The 17,481-nt window shown below is 47.2% G+C and overlaps 2 protein-coding genes across 4 annotated transcripts; both read left to right on the top strand.

Annotated features, from left to right (window-relative positions):
* Positions 1–272: 272 nt before the first annotated feature.
* On the top strand, positions 273–6,801 carry LOC115401729 (uncharacterized). Of its 3 annotated transcripts, XM_030110023.1 has the most exons (6): positions 273–406; positions 555–580; positions 1,618–1,809; positions 2,049–2,278; positions 2,982–3,051; positions 6,312–6,801. In XM_030110023.1, the coding sequence occupies exons 1-6, from the start codon at positions 381–383 to the stop codon at positions 6,368–6,370; spliced, it is 603 nt and encodes a 200-aa protein (XP_029965883.1). In that variant the 5' UTR covers positions 273–380; the 3' UTR covers positions 6,371–6,801. The 3 variants fall into 3 exon arrangements, with proteins under 3 accessions (XP_029965883.1, XP_029965885.1, XP_029965882.1); XM_030110025.1 differs by lacking the exon at positions 1,618–1,809 and having other exon boundaries at positions 286–406; XM_030110022.1 differs by lacking the exons at positions 273–406; positions 555–580 and adding an exon at positions 612–1,223.
* Positions 6,802–10,510: 3,709 nt separating this feature from the next.
* LOC115401726 (uncharacterized) lies at positions 10,511–15,087 on the top strand. The gene is made up of 9 exons (XM_030110018.1): positions 10,511–10,723; positions 10,871–10,896; positions 11,184–11,375; positions 12,269–12,468; positions 12,552–12,611; positions 12,958–12,997; positions 14,090–14,137; positions 14,672–14,684; positions 14,949–15,087. The coding sequence occupies exons 1-9, from the start codon at positions 10,698–10,700 to the stop codon at positions 15,037–15,039; spliced, it is 696 nt and encodes a 231-aa protein (XP_029965878.1). The 5' UTR covers positions 10,511–10,697; the 3' UTR covers positions 15,040–15,087.
* The last annotated feature ends 2,394 nt before the right edge of the window (positions 15,088–17,481 follow it).

The raw sequence follows: 17,481 nt of genomic DNA, 5'->3' as shown, positions 1-17,481 counted from the left end.
GCCTGTTGGTTCCATATCTGGGTCATCTGAGGCGTTTCTAGAGGAACCGAGCAGGGAGAAGAACCGGACGGGTTCTTCATGCTTGCTGCCTGTGGATGCTTTGTACAGAGACTCAGTAACCTTCATTCAGAACCTGTTCTGAGCACAGAACGATCAGCGAGGCGTGGAACCTGAAGTCCCTCCTCTTCCTGCCTGACAGCCGACCGCAGCGGTTTTAAAAAGTTCCACCCTGGAAGTCGGTTCCTCAAACTGGTGTTTTCCCGTCTCCAGTTCTGAAGCAGGACTTGATTCCAGCAGCTCCTCCCCCAGGAGGGAAACAGAAAGTGAAAGAATTCCAGAGAGGAAGACAAACACTCGTCCTGCTGTGAGAGACGGCAGACATGGAGGACGGCTATCAGCAGGTCAGGTCAGTGAAAGTCTTAAATAATATTAAATAATGTGTGTTAATGTCTAATCTCCTTAATCTCCTGAATGAAGCAGCGTTCAGTGAACTCTGTCCTGCTTCCTCTGTCTCTGTGCTGAACTGACTTCTCTTCAACTTCCTCTGTTTTCAGAAGCAAGTCGGAGGACCGAGCTCCAGGTGAGAAATCATTAACTCCGTTTATATCACACTGTGTGTGTGTGTGTGTGTGTGTGTGTGTGTGTGTGTGTGTGTGTGTGTGTGTGTGTGTGTGTGTGTGTGTGTGTGCATGTGACTACAACATCTCCCATCATGCCTCACTAAAACTCCGTGTACGGCGAGCACAGAGGGACATTCAGCTCTGGAAACTCATTTTTCCCACAACACAACTGTTGTGACATGTGTGTAGTTAATGTGTGTGTTGGGGAGCTCAGTGTGTGAGTGAGAGAGAGAGAGTGCATGTGTGTGCGTGTGCGCGCGGCCGAGCAGCGTGCCCAGTGAGAGAGCGCGGAGCAGAAGTGTGTGAGCCTGCAGGAGCCGCTGAGGACGGGCACGGCGACGGGACAGATAGGGAACTTCTGTGCAGTGCAGCAGTAGAGCGCCAGCTCTTCAGCACTCCGGGAGTTGTTCTTTTCGCCACCATTCTTCACGCCAAGGTAACCTTATTTTGGGAGTAAGCCCCAGAGGAGAAGTCATCCCTGGCCCTGGAGAAGGTCTCCCCTGCGTCCCCCAACCACGGTTAGGAGACCGAAGGCAGGGATGGTTAACACAACTCCTGCTTCCAGCATGGCCACCGGAGCAGCTTTTGAATGTTTTTTTGAAGGTGCAACAAGGCGGAAAGTTACTAAAAGAAGAATTTGAGTCGCTGTCGTTTCTCTCCTGGTGTTGAGGAAACGTTTGCTGTCAACATTCTGTCTTCTACAATGTGTCGGTCGAATTTATTTATTTAAAGGGGAACGGTCGTTTTTACAATCTGGACTTTATTTCACGTTCGTAACAACAACATTTACTCACCCGTTTGACTTTCGTGTTATGTTGTTCGGAGATAATTAGATCCTCCCATATCCATATAACGGCAGCGGGCGGGGCACCGACATGCAGCCGTTACAGACGCTCTTTTCTCTTATGTTTGTTGTGGTGTGGTAGATACATGTAACTCCATCTACGGTGAGCACAGAGCGACAATCAGCTTTAGAAAAAATTTTTTCTGTTCCCAGCTTCTTGGAAGAAGTTTTCCGTCATCCTGACAGGAAGAACAAACGGAGCTCATCCGTCTGTTGTCAGAACCTTTAAATCTGTGGGTCAAACTGAGGCGAGGTCTCCTGAAGACGCTGACTACTGTCTGGTTTTCTGTCCCATCTCGTCTCGGGTTGGGACAGACGTCAGTGAGGCCATGGAGCATCTTCCTGGTGAGACATGTCTTCACTTCCTGATCAGATCAGAGAACATTTAGAAAAACTGGTGCTACAGGCTAATTCTAATGCTACAGGCTAATGCTACAGGCTAACACTGGTGCTACAGGCTAATGCTAATGCTGTTCACAGATGGTGCTCCATGCTGCTGTCAGCAGGACTGAGTGAGTTCAGGATTATTGAGGTTCCTCCTTCAGGAACCTGGACTTTAATCAGACCGTGTTCTGTGTTTCCAGCTGGTAAAGCCGCCGTTCTGGTGGTGATGCATCACACCTTCAATCCTGAACAAGTGATTCCTCCGAGCCGCAGAGTGGTGACAGACCAGAGAGTCCAGCTGACTCTGGACTGTCTGTTCTACCAGGACGATCTGCTCAGCTGTGAACTCAACAGGAACATGAAGAAAAACATCCAGACGTTCTTCAGAGCCTCCCGGTCACAGGGAACAGAGTCACTGCTCTACTTGGAGGTTTGAGATGATTGTTGTGGAGAACTCTCAGATTGTCTTACACCCGTTTCTAGTTCTCATGTTGGTCCACTAGTTGGGGCTGTTGCTTCCTTTTGGAGTGAAACCACAGAGAACAGTTCACTGGAAACACGAACAATGGAGAACAGAGACCAGGACAGTATGGCCTCGAACCAAGACCTGGACCAGGAGAATATTTGCCATATTATACCAAACAGCCTCAGTCCTGGTTTATTTGGACCAGAGTCCACTTCAGGGACTTTGAGTCCTGGTTGATCTGGACCAGAGTCCATTTCAGGGACTTTGAGTCCTGGTTGATCTGGACCAGAGTCCACTTCAGGGACTTTCTGTTGAAGTCTTGGTTTGGTTCATGTATTAAGTCTACCCTCAACTCTGATCTGAACTCTGGTCCCCTTCAAGCCCTGGGTCTCAGTTCACTTTCCAGCGTCTGTCGTGAGAGCATGTGATGTGGAGTGCAATGCATTCTGGGTAGTGAATAAAGGAAGCACAGTGAGGAATGAGTGGTGTGAGTGTAGTGGTGAGGAAGAGCAGGAGCTCACTGAAGATCAGATCAATCAGTGAGCTTCCCCAGTGCCAGACTCTCCTGGTGCGACAGCAGCTGAAAACCTGCGGTCAGCCAGAGACGAGTCTCCTCTCAGTCTGTCCTTCCTTGGGTTTTGACTCGGTTCTGACTTGTGGTCTTCAGGGTCGGGTCTCCGCTCCGCCGTCCAGATTCTTCCAGGCTCGGAGGAACAGGATTCTCATCGTCGTCGCAGGTGAGTCCTGCAGCGTTCATCACATTCTCCGCAGAGTTCCTCGTCTCGTCGTCACATCTCTTCAATTCCTGCTGCTGAGCCGACAGAGCAGCTCGCTTCTCCTCTCAGCCCCGCCCACATTCAGGTGGAGCGCTGCAGCGTCAACAATGACTGGAATTCTTTCTGCTCTAAATTTAGCCTCCATTAAAGTCTCAGCCTCCCAACGTCCCTCAGTCCACCGTCACTGTCCCGTCCTCCACCCGTCCTGGTTCTTCCACAGCTCCACCCCCACCGCTGCTCTCCTCATTCCTCGCTCCCTGCTCCACCCTTTAAGATCTACTGCAACACCGTCACCTTCTTCTCTCTTCATAATTTCAAAGATTTACTAACTCCATCAGGACAGACTGACTCCATCAGGACAGACTGACTCCATCAGGACAGACTGTCTCCATCAGGACAGACTGACTCCTTCAGGACAGACTGACTCCATCAGGACAGACTGACTCCATCAGGACAGACTGTCTCCATCAGGACAGACTGACTCCATCAGGACAGTCTGACTCCATCAGGACAGACTGTCTCCTCCAACCCATCTGGAACTTGCCCCCCAGCAGTCATCTTTCTCTCCCCAGCTACCCTCCAACCCTGAGGGAATCTTACTACCAACTCCTGCAGTTCCTTCCTCATCCCTCTGTTTTCTTTGCAGTTCGGCAGTTAGTCATAGTAATAGTTCAGTGTAATAGTTAAGAAGTATCAATAAAGTAATAAACAAATATTGAAAAAGTGTCTCTAAGGCTCGATTAGAACGTATCAATGAAACATCAGAAGTGTTCATTAGCTGTCAGGAAAGCAGCAGAGAGGTTCACCCTTAGTGAAGGTCAATGAAGGTCAAGTAACGGTGGAACAAATAAGAATGAAGTACGATTAATATTGGAAACATATCAACAAAGTGCAAGTTAAAAATATGAGTGACGTCCCAGTAATCCTTCTAAACTTTCACCGTAGATCAAGTAAGGCTGAAAACATATCAAATACTATAAACATTGCTACCGCTACTGGTGGCTGGTCGCTACTCGGCATCTGGTCGCTACCGGGTGCCTTGTCGCTACGGGACTGCCGGTCGTTACGGGATTGCAGGTCTCAACGGGGTGTCTGGTCGTTACGGGCGGCTGGTCGCTATGGGCGGCTGGTCGCTACGGGCGTCTGGTCTCTACAGGCGGTTGGTCACTACAGGCGTCTGGTCGCTACAGGCGGTTGGTCACTATGGGCGGCTGGTCGCTATGGGCGGCTGGTCGTTACGGGGCAGCTGGTCGCTACAGGGCGGCTGGTCGTTACGGGGCGACTGGTCGTTACGGGGCGGCTGGTCATTTCGGGCGTCTGGTTGCTACGGGTGGCTGGTCGCTACGGGGCGTCTGGTCGCTACGGGCGGGTGGTCATTTCGGGCGTCTGGTTGCTACGGGTGGCTGGTCGCTACGGGGCGTCTGGTCGCTACGGGGCGTCTGGTCGCTACGGGCGGCTGGTTGCTACGGGCGTCTGGTGGCTACGGGTTATCTGGTTGCTATGGGGCGGCTGGTCGCTACGGGCGGCTGGTCGCTATGGCGGCTGGTCGCTATGGGCGGCTGGTCGCTATGGGATGTCTGGTCGCTACGGGCGGCTGGTCGCTATTGACGTCTGGTCGCTATGGGCGGCAGGTCGTTACTGGGCGACTGGTCGTTACGGGGTGGCTGGTCGTTACGGGGCTGCTGGTCGCTACGGGGCGGCTGGTCATTTCGGGCGTCTGGTTGCTACGGGCGGCTGGTCGCTACATCGGGTCTGGTCACTACGGGCGGCTGGTCGCTACGGGCGGCTGGTTGCTACGGGCAGCTGGTGGCTATGGGGCGGCTGGTCGTTACGGGCGTCTGGTTGCTACGGGTGGCTGGTGGCTCCGGGACTGCTGGTTGCTACGGAACTGCCGGTCGCTACGGGGCGGCTGGTCGCTACGGGGCGGCTCGTCGCTACGGGGCAGCTGGTCGCTACGGGGTGGCTCGTCGCTACGGGGCGTCTGGTTGCTACGGGCGGCTGGTTGCTATGGGGCTGCTGGTCGTTACAGGGCAGCTGGTCGTTACAGGCGTCTGGTCGCTACGGGCATTTGGTTGCTACGGGGTGGCCAGTTGCTAAGGGCATCTGGTTGCTATGGGGCAGCCGTTTGCTGAGGGTGTCTGGTCACTACCGGGCGTCTGGTCGCTGTGGGGCATCTTGTCGCTATGGGACGTCTTGTCACTTTGTGGCTGCTGGTCGCTACGGGGTGGCTGGTTGCTACCGGGCGTCTGGTTGCTACGGGGCGTCTGGTCGCTACGGGCTGCTGGTCCCTACGGGGACCAGGCAGTGTGGAGCAGGTTTGCTTCCTTTGTGTTTGATATTGTGAACGTTGACATTCTGAGAGAACGTGACTGATTGTTGGGACTGAAGGACACCTGGAGACTTAGGCTGAATCCCATTTCACCCCTTAGCCCTTCCCCTTGGCCCTACCCCTTAGCCCTCCGCCTATGAAACGGAGTGCTAAGGGGTAGGGGAGAAAGTCAACCCCTCCGAATTGGGACACCCCTCCGACAATCGCGTACGTCATCAGTAGTCGCCGCTGCCGATGACGTAGGCAGATGCGACAATTATCTGCCGAAGAAGAATGTTTTTCTTACATTTTAAAACTTTATTAATTGACAAAATACTGACATTTATGAACGTCTTTCGTTGCGGACGCCGCCATCTTGCCGATCTTGGAAGGCTTTCTGAGAAATCTGTCATCCAGTGGCGCCGGTGGCGAGGGGCGCTTGTTTTGTTCGCCTGGACCGTCAGTGGCGGGTGGGGTTAGTTCACTTCCGCATTGGCGGGGGCGCTCGTTTCCCACCCGCGCATTCCAGGCGGGCCGTGTTGAAGAAACCAGTTTATTTAAAATAATCGTCTATCTGTTGTGTTTGGAATGCGCCTGGAATGCGCGGGTGTGGAAACGATCACTCCCGTCAATGCGGAAGTGAATTCACCCCGCCCGCCAGGCATGACCTAGGCTGAAAGAACAAGCGCCCCTCGCCATCGGCCGATACCCCTCCGTTTGGAGTGTGCCTCTCGAGAATCTCCTTTTGGAGGGGTGACTGGCCCTCTTTCTTGGCCCTACCCCTCCGTCATAATGACAATTGGGACACTCCTACCCCTCCACGGGAACGCGCAAAACGAGGGGTAGGGCCAAGGGGAAGGGCTAAGGGGTGAAATGGGATTCAGCCTTACTGCTCTGTTCCTCTTTGTTCCAGGTCTGCTCCTTCTCCTCATCATCATCATCCTGGCCATCTTAATTTTTCCAATGTTCTAACTCTGCCCTGGAGACGCAGTCAAGAAGACAAACAGCGTCTGCGTCCAAACCGTCCAGCAGGCAGGACCTGTGAGAATGTCGTCAGTTCAATGACTGGAGGTTGATCAGGTGATGATTGGTTGTGTAGCGGAGAAACATGAAGAGTAAGAACATCAGGATCCCATCCTGTGATGTTTGGATGTAAATTAAGAGGAAGGGGAAAAAAAAAGATTTTTGACCGAGGCTTATCTGTGGAAATGACATGTTTAATTTAGTGTGACTGATCACATGACCTTCTGTTGGTTAAAACACTGCCTCCGTCTCATTGGAAACAGGACAAAAGGTAACTTTTTGAAAACACTCTGCCTCTGTCTCCATGGAAACGGGGCAAATGCAACTTTTTGAAAACACTGCCTCCGTCTCCACGGAAACGCGGCAAAAGGCAACTTATTTTTTGAAAACACTCAGCCATTTCTCAGTTCTCAGTTCAGTGTGTACTCGTGTACTTGGCAAGAACACACTTCTTAGTCATACTTGGAGTGCAGACTTGTGATGAGGCAAGAATGCAGTAAAGTTAATGAACACCTGCAACGAACGTACTTGATGACATCATAGCATACTTGATGACATCATCACGTACTTGATGACATCATGGTTTGTTTAACACTAATCTGTTAGTTTTCATACCTTAAAATGTTAATAAACAACACTGTAAGACAAGATGAGTGTTTCTAGTGATCAGGAAGTATCAGTGAAGAGAGTCGTTGGTGTGGACCAAGTTCATGAATCAAGTCGCAGCATGAGACACTGGAAGAACATTAAAATGACAGTACAGGATGAAGCAGAGCCGTGCACGTCTCAGACCGGCTCTGCTCTTCAGGCATTTCCTCCGTCACTGTCAGGGTTCCCTGTAATATGAATGAATGCAGTAATTACCGTATTGGCCCGAATATAAGACGATGTTTTTTTCCAGAAATTGTATCCTCAAAAGTGGGGTCGTGTTATAATCGCGGACTTACGGTAGATGGTCAATATGTATCCGCGCCGCTAGATGGAGCCAAAGTATCACTGAGCAGAGAGCGAGTGGAGCGATGAAATGAGATCAAATGATCTGATGAAAAATGGCGGATCATGTGGAACAAAGGGGCTGAACGCTGGACAACTGAGCAAACAACAGAGGAGAAGTTATGATACCAACTTTAAACTGATGGTGATCAACGCAGCAGAGTCATCAAACTACTGCCAAGCCGCCAGGAGGTCTGGTGGAGCAGAGCCTCGTTCTGATTGGAGAGCACAGAAAAAACACTCCAGATGCTAACGCTATGAGAAAAGCTTTCCGTGGTCCTGAGAGACGCTTCAGAGAGACTGATAGAAGGGAGAGTGAATACGTCTCTGAAAGACGGACAGACGGAATGTCCACCACCAGAGCCTGATTCAGCTGAAGGACCTGGAAAGTTATTTACATCATTTATGCAGTTTGGACCCCTTGAGGTTCTTATTTGTTGCTTATTGATTCTTATTTTGAGAAAGAGAATATATTTATTCAATACTGTAGTAATATTTTTTCATTTTATATCTCCTGAAATGTTATCTCAGTTGTGAGTTTTGAGTTTATAGTAACTGTATGATAAAAAGTTGTTTTATGAGTGACCTGTTTTCAGTATTTTTTTTTTTTCCCCAAAAATGATCTTTGAAAAATAGGGGTCGGGTTACAATCGGAGTCGTCTTATATTCGGGCCAATACGGTATATGTGTGTATCTATATGTTCTCACTGTCAGTCTTCTGTTGACTCTGCTTTGTTTGTCGAATCCAATAAATCAACATTACACTGTCCCACTGACAGCAATAACCTGACTTTGGAGGGGTTTTTTTTGTAAACATCTTTATTAAGTTTTAAATCAGAAACCAACAGAAAAGCAAACAAATGTACAAATGACAATGGAAAACAGTGAGCGGGGGTCCTCAGGATTTTGACCACATGATCGTGATGCTGTGGAGGCCGTCTCAGTACCAAAGGAATAAAACTCACCACCTGATGATTTCCGCCCATTTCCAGGAAGTAGTGATGAGCTGAAGTATATCCAGAAGCTGATGTGTGTGTGTGTGTGTGTGTGTGTGTGTGTGTGTGTGTGTGTGTGTGTGTGTGTGTGTGTGTGTGTGTGTGTGTGTGTGTGTGTGTTTCAATTTGTAAAGTCTCCTCTCTAATAAAGTGGTAAATATGGTGTTTCCACATGACTGGTTTCCATGTTAATTGATGACCATCCCCTTTTTAGCATTAGCATTAGCTGCTGCTGCAGTAACAGCAGATGTTAAAATCAGACCCAAAAAAGAGGCCCACAAAAGCTTCGACTCATCTTCAACAATGAGCAGCAAGAAGGGACGTAAAAAGAACGAAACGTCCCAACAGCTCACACTTCTTGTCGTTCATTTAAAGCTGGTGTCCGGAGTTTCCGTTTGTTTCCAGTGTATGTATCATTTTTTAACAGAGCTTAAAGGGGCTGTATCATGCAAAATTCACTTTTTGTATGTTTTAACCTTGTTATGTAGTTATGTACTCACCAAAAACACCCCAAAGGCTTTTTTTCCTTCGTGCCTCTGCATTTGAGCTTTCCTCGTTGTTGTGCTGCTCAGAGAGGCAGCCCCTCCCGCACCCATGAAAACGCTCTGCTTTCCCACATTGACGTAGCACGGGGAAGACGGCTCCCCTGAGCCCCCCCCCCCCCCCCCGCAGGCCCTCGGCAATCAGCGTTGCCGTTTTTTGTATCTCCGATTATGGAGATAAACTTTAACCATCATCTGAAAGCAAGAATCAAGCAAGAGCAAGAGTCTGAAGGGTCTGAAGGGTCTGATGGGTCTGGAGGGTCTGAAGGGTCTGGAGGGTCTGAAGGGTCTGAAGGGTCTGGAGGGTCTGAAGGGTCTGAAGGGTCTGAAGGGTCTGGAGGGTCTGAAGGGTCTGAAGGGTCTGGAGGGTCTGAGGGGTCTGGAGGGTCTGGAGGGTCTGAAGGGTCTGGAGGGTCTGAAGGGTCTGGAGGGTCTGGAGGGTCTGGAGGGTCTGAGGGGTCTGGAGGGTCTGGAGGGTCTGAGGGGTCTGAAGGGTCTGAAGGGTCTGGAGGGTCTGAAGGGTCTGGAGGGTCTGGAGGGTCTGAAGGGTCTGAAGGGTCTGGAGGGTCTGAAGGGTCTGAAGGGTCTGAAGGGTCTGGAGGGTCTGAAGGGTCTGAAGGGTCTGAAGGGTCTGCGCTTGGTGAGTTTCTAGCAGGAGAAGACATTTTTGCGTGTCTTTGTGTAGAGAAGCTAGAGCTAAAGAGCTAAAGCTAGCTAGCGTATTTGTTTTGAAGCTCTGATTGGTTGAAGTAGCTGTCAGTCAAAGTCCACAGGGGGAGAGGCGGGATTCAGTGAAACGGAGCGTTTTCTCTTCCGGGTTTCAGAATTAGCCCCAGAAAATCTTTTAATTCACACAAAATTACTTTTCCTTAGCGCCAAAAATCAACTATTACCATGTTAATGCCAATTCTAGGGTTTGGACTGGCTTAAAAAGCAGGATACAGCCCCTTTAAATGTGTCAGTCTGGTTCGATGCTACAATATAATATTAGCATAAAGCAATATAAAAATTTATTTATGAGCCCCGTCTTCGTCTCATAGACCCCCATGTTATCCGAAAAAGCGCAGGTCAGCTTCAGCAAAAAGATTTTGAGCTTCCGCCTTGTCCTGCTGTCAATCAACATGTGGAGCAGCCAGAGAGCACGGCCGCTCGCCCAGCAGAGGAGAGTTAGCAACGCAGCAGATATATCCACTGTCTGCTGAACATCCACCGTAAACAGCTCAACATGGAGGATGCTGCAGGACTCGGAGGCTCTCATTTTCACCCCACAGATAATGTGCTGCATTATTAAAGGGGCGTGGCTTGGTCGCACAGAAAGCAGAGGGAGGGCAAACTTCCAGAGTTGGATTAAAAAAAACCTCTCTCTTTCAAAACTCCGGACACGATCTTTAAAGAAAAACAGACGGTGAAAAAGTTTCCATGCAGTTTATTCAGTGAAATACGCTCATTCGTTTCAATACAATATAGGAAGTGCATATTTTCAGGTACTTTTATTTTGTTAAACAAGGGATGTGGCAGTTCTGAGTTGGTTTTACTGGTAAAAGTGAATTTTTTTAATTGAAGTTTTTCCTCTGTAACTTAGAAGACAGCAGATGTCTCTGGATTTGTAAAATAGACACATAAAACTCAAAGTGTGAGATGATTCAGTCCGGCTGTCCTGAAGCTCCTCCCCTAGACTGGAAAGAGAAAGTGAAAGAATTTCAGAGAGGAAGACAAACACTCGTCCTGCTGTGAGAGACGGCAGACATGGAGGACGGCTATCAGCGGATCGGGTCAGTGAAAGACTTTTATAATCTGGAAAATGTGTGTTAATGTCTAATCTCCTTAATCTCCTGAATGAAGCAGCGTTCAGTGAACTCTGTCCTGCTTCCTCTGTCTCTGTGCTGAACTGACTTCTCTTCAACTTCCTCTGTTTTCAGAAGCGAGTCGGAGGACCGAGCTCCAGGTGAGAAACCATTAACTCCGTTTATATCACACTGTGTGTGTGTGTGTGTGTGTGTGTGTGTGTGTGTGTGTGTGTGTGTGTGTGTGTGTGTGTTTGTGTGTGTGTGTGTGTGTGTGTGTGTGTGTGTGGTGTGTGTGTGTGTGTGTGTGTGTGTGTGTGTGTGTGTCTACATTAACAAAACAATTCACAAGAAAACAATATCTCCCAACATGCCTCAGTGAAACTCCATGTACGGTGAGCACAGAGGGACAATCAGCTTTGGCAAAACTCTTATTTTCTGTTCCCAGCTTCTTGGAGGAAGTTCTTCACCATCCTGACAGGAAGAACAAATGGAGCTCATCAGTCTGTTGTCAGAACCTTTAAATCTGTGGGTCAAACTGAGGCGAGGTCTCCTGGAGACGCTGACTACTGTCTGGCTTTCTGTCCCGTCTCGTCTCGGGTTGGGACAGACGTCAGTGAGGCCATGGAGCATCTTCCTGGTGAGACATGTCTTCCTGCCAATGCAAAGCCTGCATGCTGATGCTAATTCTGCAGGGTAATACTAAAGTCACAGGTGAATGCTAATGCTACAGGCTAATGCTAATTCTGGTACTAATGCTAGAGGCTAACGCTCATGCTACAGGTTAATGTTGCATGGGACTGCTAATGCTGATGTCACAAGCTAATGCTAATGTCACAAGTTGAGCTAATGCTACAGAGTACTGCTGCAGGTGAATCCTAATGCTATAAGCTAATGCAAATTATGCAGGGTAATAGTAATGTCACAGTTTAATGCTAATGCTACAGGCTAATGCTAATGGCACAGAATAACCCTAATGCTAAATGTTAATGCTGCATGGTACTGCCAATGGTGATGATACAAGGCAGTCCTAATGTCACAAGTTAAGCTAATGCCACAGGCTGATGCTAATGCTACAGAGTAATACTCATGCTATAGTTTAATGCTGCTTGGTGCTTCTAATGCTAATGTTAATAGCCAATGCTAATGTCACATGTTAAGGTAATGCTACAGAGTTCTGCTGCAGGTGAATGCTAATGCTACAAGCTAAAGCTAATGCTACAGGTTAACACTGCATGGAACTTATAATACTAATTTTGCAAGCTAATGCTAATGTCAGAAGTTAAGCTAATGCTACAGAGTACTGCTACAGATGAATGCCAATGCTACAAGCTAATGCAGATTCTGGTGCTTATGCTAGAGGCTAACACTAATGCTACAGGTTAATGCTGCATGGTACTGCTAATGCTAATGTTAAAAGCCAATGCTAATGACTCAAGTTAAGCTAATGCTGCAGAGCACTGCTGCAGGTGAATGCTAATGCTACAAGCTAATGGAAATACTCTACAGTCAAACCGTGTTCTGTGTTTCCAGCTGGTAAAGCCGCCGTTCTGGTGGTGATGCATCACACCTTCAATCCTGAACAAGTGATTCCTCCGAGCCGCAGAGTGGTGACAGACCCGAGAGTCCGGCTGACTCTGGACTGTCTGTTCCACCAGAACAAGCTGCTCAGGTGTCAACTCAACAGGAACATGAAGAACGACATCTGGAGGTTCTTCAGATCACAGTCACTGGTAACAGAGTCACTGATCTACTTTGAGGGTTTTAATGTTTTCGTCACTGTTTTACTGAACCTGGAGCTGTTCTTCTCCAACAGCTGTTACCTACAGTGGTCAGGTTGTACTGCCGGCTGTTCTCGTCAGCTACGCTGCACATGGTAACGTGTGACCGACTGTTGTTTCCACAAGAACAGACTAACAATCAGCCACCAAAGTCTCATTAATCAACTGAAAACATGTGATCTGGATCGATGATCGTTTAATCAGCCTGGCTTATATCCTGACCTCTGTGGTCCTGGATCTGGTCCATGGTAGACCCTGACCTCTGTGGTCCTGGATCTGGTCCATGGTAGACCCTGACCTCTGTGGTCCTGGATCTGGTCCATGGTAGACCCTGACCTCTGTGGTCCTGGATCTGGTCCATGGTAGACCCTGACCTCTGTGGTCCTGGATCTGGTCCATGGTAGACCCTATCCTCTGTTGTTCATTTTTTTTTCCTTTCAGGTCTCTCTGACTCGGTACTTGGTCTGGGCTGGATGCAAACGTAAGTACAGAATCTGTGATTTCACAGGAAAACAACACTTGTTGTAATGACTGGAAAATACTGCACCTCTGGCTAACCGACGCCCCCAAACGCAAATCAGCCAATAGCGTTCATCTAACAACTTCCAGGACAAAAGACATTCTCGGTGTGAAAGTGAAAAAACATTCAAGCTTTCAGTCCTTTTCTTGCCTGGCTTCCTTCATTTAGCCACCTAGCTTCCTTTAGTTAGCCACCTAGCTTCCTTCAGGTTGTGACTGGCTTCCTTCATTTAATGACCTAGCTGTCCTCTACGCCGATGTGCAAACCTCATTTCAGTATCTTTTACCAAATTTAAATGATGAGCCTTCACGTATGGAGAGAATTTCAGCAATTTTGAGTTTATAATGGGTGTGTTTTGGAGAGGGTTAGAGTGAGAGAAAGGAATTTAGAGTGCGGGAGGCTCTGAATTCAATCAGACCTCAAAACGTAGGTATTTTTGTTGTGATTCTCACAGACTGTCCATTTTCTCTCTATCTCAAACGGTTCTCTCTGCAGATGCATTTGTTTGAGGAGAGCACAGAATTTTCTCCCCTCCGCTCCAATGCATTCAGAGAGATTTTCACGCCTCAATCCAAAACTTCACACATCTTTCCACACTTGCTCTGGCTGAATGGATACAGACAGGACATTTTCAGGATAAATCCATGAAAGGCTTCTGACTCAGAAAGTGTGAAAAAAAAAACATACATTTTCTCCACTCGGTTCCCAAACAACGCCATTTCTTCAACCATGCCCACTGCATGAAAAACTGCTGATTCACTGTCATGGCTGCTGAGTGCAGCTCGTTTCCATGGCAACAGAACAGCTGCAGACTCTGTCATGGCTGATCTCAGCTCAGAGCTCACAGTGGATATGGAGGAGTTACACACACACACACACACACACACACACACACACACACACACACACACACACACACACACACACACACACACACACACACAGATGAATCTTCGGGGGAGTAGCCCGCAGGCACAAAGTCAAAATCTCTTGTGTTCTCAATATTATTTATAAAAGATGAAATCAAACTTCCTGTTTTGTTCTGTCTTTCAGATCCAAAATCTCTACTATTTGTATTGGGAGCATTTGGAGTGATATCATGTGAGTAGATCTTTCTCGATGTCGGTGTTGTTCTTGGAGGAGTGTTGGGTTCTCCTGGTGGTGTCATGAATTTTGGGTTCTGGAGTGTTGATGTGTCGGTAGAACCGGTATTTCTTCCAGACGGAATGGAGATTCTGTTATTGACACACCCGTGTTCTCCAACAATAAAGAAAACATTTAGCACCGAAGAGGAACAAACAACTTTTACACAGATTTGTGGTTTTAAAAATCTATTTTAAATCTTCTGTTGCGTTCTGCTTCGCTCTATTTTTGTTTTGTTGTGTAATTATTCCTTTGTTCTGTTTTTATCTGTCCTGTCCTGTTGTCTTTTCTTCTCTTTGGTTTGTTCTTGATAAAATCTCCGGATGTTTTAATGTAGAAGGATGAATTAGAACCAAAGCACAGACGTTCTCTTTGACTCTCAGTGAGGTGGAGAACGTCTGCCTGGACGCCTCCCGTTGTTCTTCATCATGTTTTCTACTATTGAAATTCGTCTTTTGATGATCTCTCGTGTTGTTTTGTTTTTATTTTCAGGTCTCTCTCCGAGGTGAGAACAGAACCGCTCAGCACCTGAGGCTGCGTTCATAGAACATCAGTCAGAAAACAAAACAAAGCAGAACTTCCTCAGAATCCTGATGGTTCCTCCGCCGTGCCTCCGCATAGGGAGAACGTTCTCATCACTGCGTGTTCTCCAGTTCAGTCGTTTAGAAATAGAAACAAATCAAACAGAGTAAAGATGTCTATATTTTTTTATGTTCCTGACATCATTGATAGAACAGTGATTTAAATGACCGTTTGTTCTTTCTTTCAGGGAGAAAATATCAGCTCATCCTTGGATGTTCTATCAAGATATTTGGGGCGAATGTCCTGCCATCATTCTACCAATAGCTTATTATCTTTGAGGCAAACTTTGCTAAAAAAAAAAAAAAAAAAAAAAGAAAAGTGCAAAAGTACAATCTCTACCTGTGTATCGTGAGTTCAGACTTTTTCTCTCTTCACAGAGATCGACAGACTCCTCAGCCAATCAGAAGACACGAGCATTGTTCCTCAGCCAACCAGCGGACAGGAGCGCTTATTCCGCAGCCAATCAGAAGGCAGGAGCGCTTGTCCCTCAGCCAATCAGAGGAGAGCGGCGAGATGGCAGAAATCAGGATATTTTGAGGCAGCTTTAGCTTCGTTTTGACAGCTGTCCTTGGCATATTTCCTGTTACTAGGGTGGTTGCTACGGACACAACTCACCAGAACCAGGGACAAGAGCTCCTCTCTGATTGGCTGAGGGACTGGAGCTCCTCTCCTCTGATTGGCTGAGGAACTGGAGCTCCTCTCCTCTGATTGGCTGAGGAACTGGAGCTCCTCTCCTCTGATTGGCTGAGGGACTGAAGCTCCTCTCCTTTGATTTGCTGAGGGTCTAAAGCCCCTCTCTGATTGGTTGAGGGACTGAAGCCCCTCTGTGATTGGCTGATCGAGACAGTCGATCTCAGTTACAGTTTTTCTCCAGTGGTTTGGATCATTTCTTGAAACCGAAATTACATTTTCAAAACAATACGGACAAATCTCCAAACTACCCTTTAACGGCTCACAACTGAACAGCATTTCTCACTCATGTCATCACATTGGAAATGTCTTAGTACACGTCTCAATGTCTCAGAAAATCTTTGCAAATGATTAAGCACAGTAAGGATAGATTTAGCACAATTTACAAGTGAATCGGTCATGTTGATCTAAACTGATTGATTGATTCTTAGTCTAGTGGTTGTTCTCTCCAAAACATGTCGGCATCATTTCATTGTATCAGTCACCAGCTGCAAAATCATCTGTTCAACTGTCAACATAAGTCAAAAACACACACAATACCATGAATACCAGGCATGGATGTGTTTGCATGAAGGTGAGGAGGACAGTCAGGAGGGTGACGAGGGAGACCAGTGAAGAAGTGAGCTGTGAAACTCCAGCTTCATTCACAGCATATTGGGCTACATATAATTTTCCTTTTTGTTTTGTTTTATTTTGTTAGTGGTTTTTTTTCTTTGTTTTTATTTGACAGTATATTGAACTCCGGTGGATGACGTTGCTTTGTGTGTGAGTAAAAATTATAACAGTTTCCTTGGAAGTATGAGAGCAATGTATGAATCAGAACTTGAAGGTTCTTCTTACTGTAAAATGATTTTTGTCTTCATTTTCTTATACACAATACTTTTCTGTTAGCTGAAAAACCCAAAGAAGAAAATAAAAACTATCACAGTAACCACCATGAAAGAAGCACTGGGCCCAGACAGAAAGGTAGATGAGGAATATTTCAATGGTCCTCTGCCCTTAATGACAAAACATCTGAACATTTAGACTGTCAGTGCTCACACGATGTCCAAACGACAAAGCATTTTGAGGACACTGACCATTTGTTTGAGGAAGAAATTTAGTTTTTCCACCTGAGTGAACTGTTTTGGAAGAGATCTGATCTCTGACAGGTGAACCGCGGTGTTTTGCTGAACCGTCCAGGCTGTTTTTGACAAGAGAACCAAGAGAACTGAGAACGTCCGGTCTGTTTTGAGAAATGAGCCAAAGCTGTTGAAAAGGATCTTTACATTTTGGAGGCTCTGACTGTTCATATGGGAAAGAAATGTAGCTTTGAAACATGTGTGAACAGTTTTGGGAGAGAGATGAGCTTTTGCAAGTGAACTATAGTGTTGAGCTGAACTGTCACACCGTTTAGCCAAATGATCTTGGAGTTTTGAAAATGTAATTTCAGTTTCAAGAAATGAGCCGAACCAATGGACAAAAACTGTAAACCACCGTCGTCTCCACAGACTGATCATTTGTCACCAAACATCTCAGAGCAGCGCCACCATCTGATTGGTAGTTGAACAAAAAACAATATACACAACCTCGCCTTGTACTTTTTTACAGGCTCTCAAACCTTTTTCACCAAATATACCTCCATAAAAATCCTTTGAAGGTTGGTCTGTGTGGAAACTTGAAGGATGTGTGATTTGTACATCGTGTGTCGAATCAATCAGCAGTCAGTTTTTATTTCCCTTTTGGGTTCATAGAAATAACAGAGAAAAGAAACAAAAAAGTGAGCACAGAAACACAAATAGGCAGCAATAAAACAGAGCGGGGTTTTCAAAGTATGGAAGAGTGATGCTGGAGGGTCAAGTGGAGAGATGCCTCCCCTGAAGTGGAATGGCGCCCCCCGGGGGCGGCCACCACAATAGAAGGTCACTGACCGTAGCGATGTTGCTGCTTCCAGAGGAGTTTGTGATCTGATGTCTACAGGACTGATTTCAACCTTCATCATTTAAACTGGGCGGCTCCAGCTTCACAGTATTTCTGCTGAGAGCATCGAG

Source organism: Salarias fasciatus, chromosome 15 (assembly GCF_902148845.1).
Source record: "Salarias fasciatus chromosome 15, fSalaFa1.1, whole genome shotgun sequence".
In the NCBI taxonomy this organism is placed as follows: Eukaryota; Metazoa; Chordata; class Actinopteri; order Blenniiformes; family Blenniidae; genus Salarias; species Salarias fasciatus.
The sequence above is the reverse complement of the archived record's forward strand: the minus strand, read 5'-3'. Positions and strand labels throughout refer to the sequence as shown.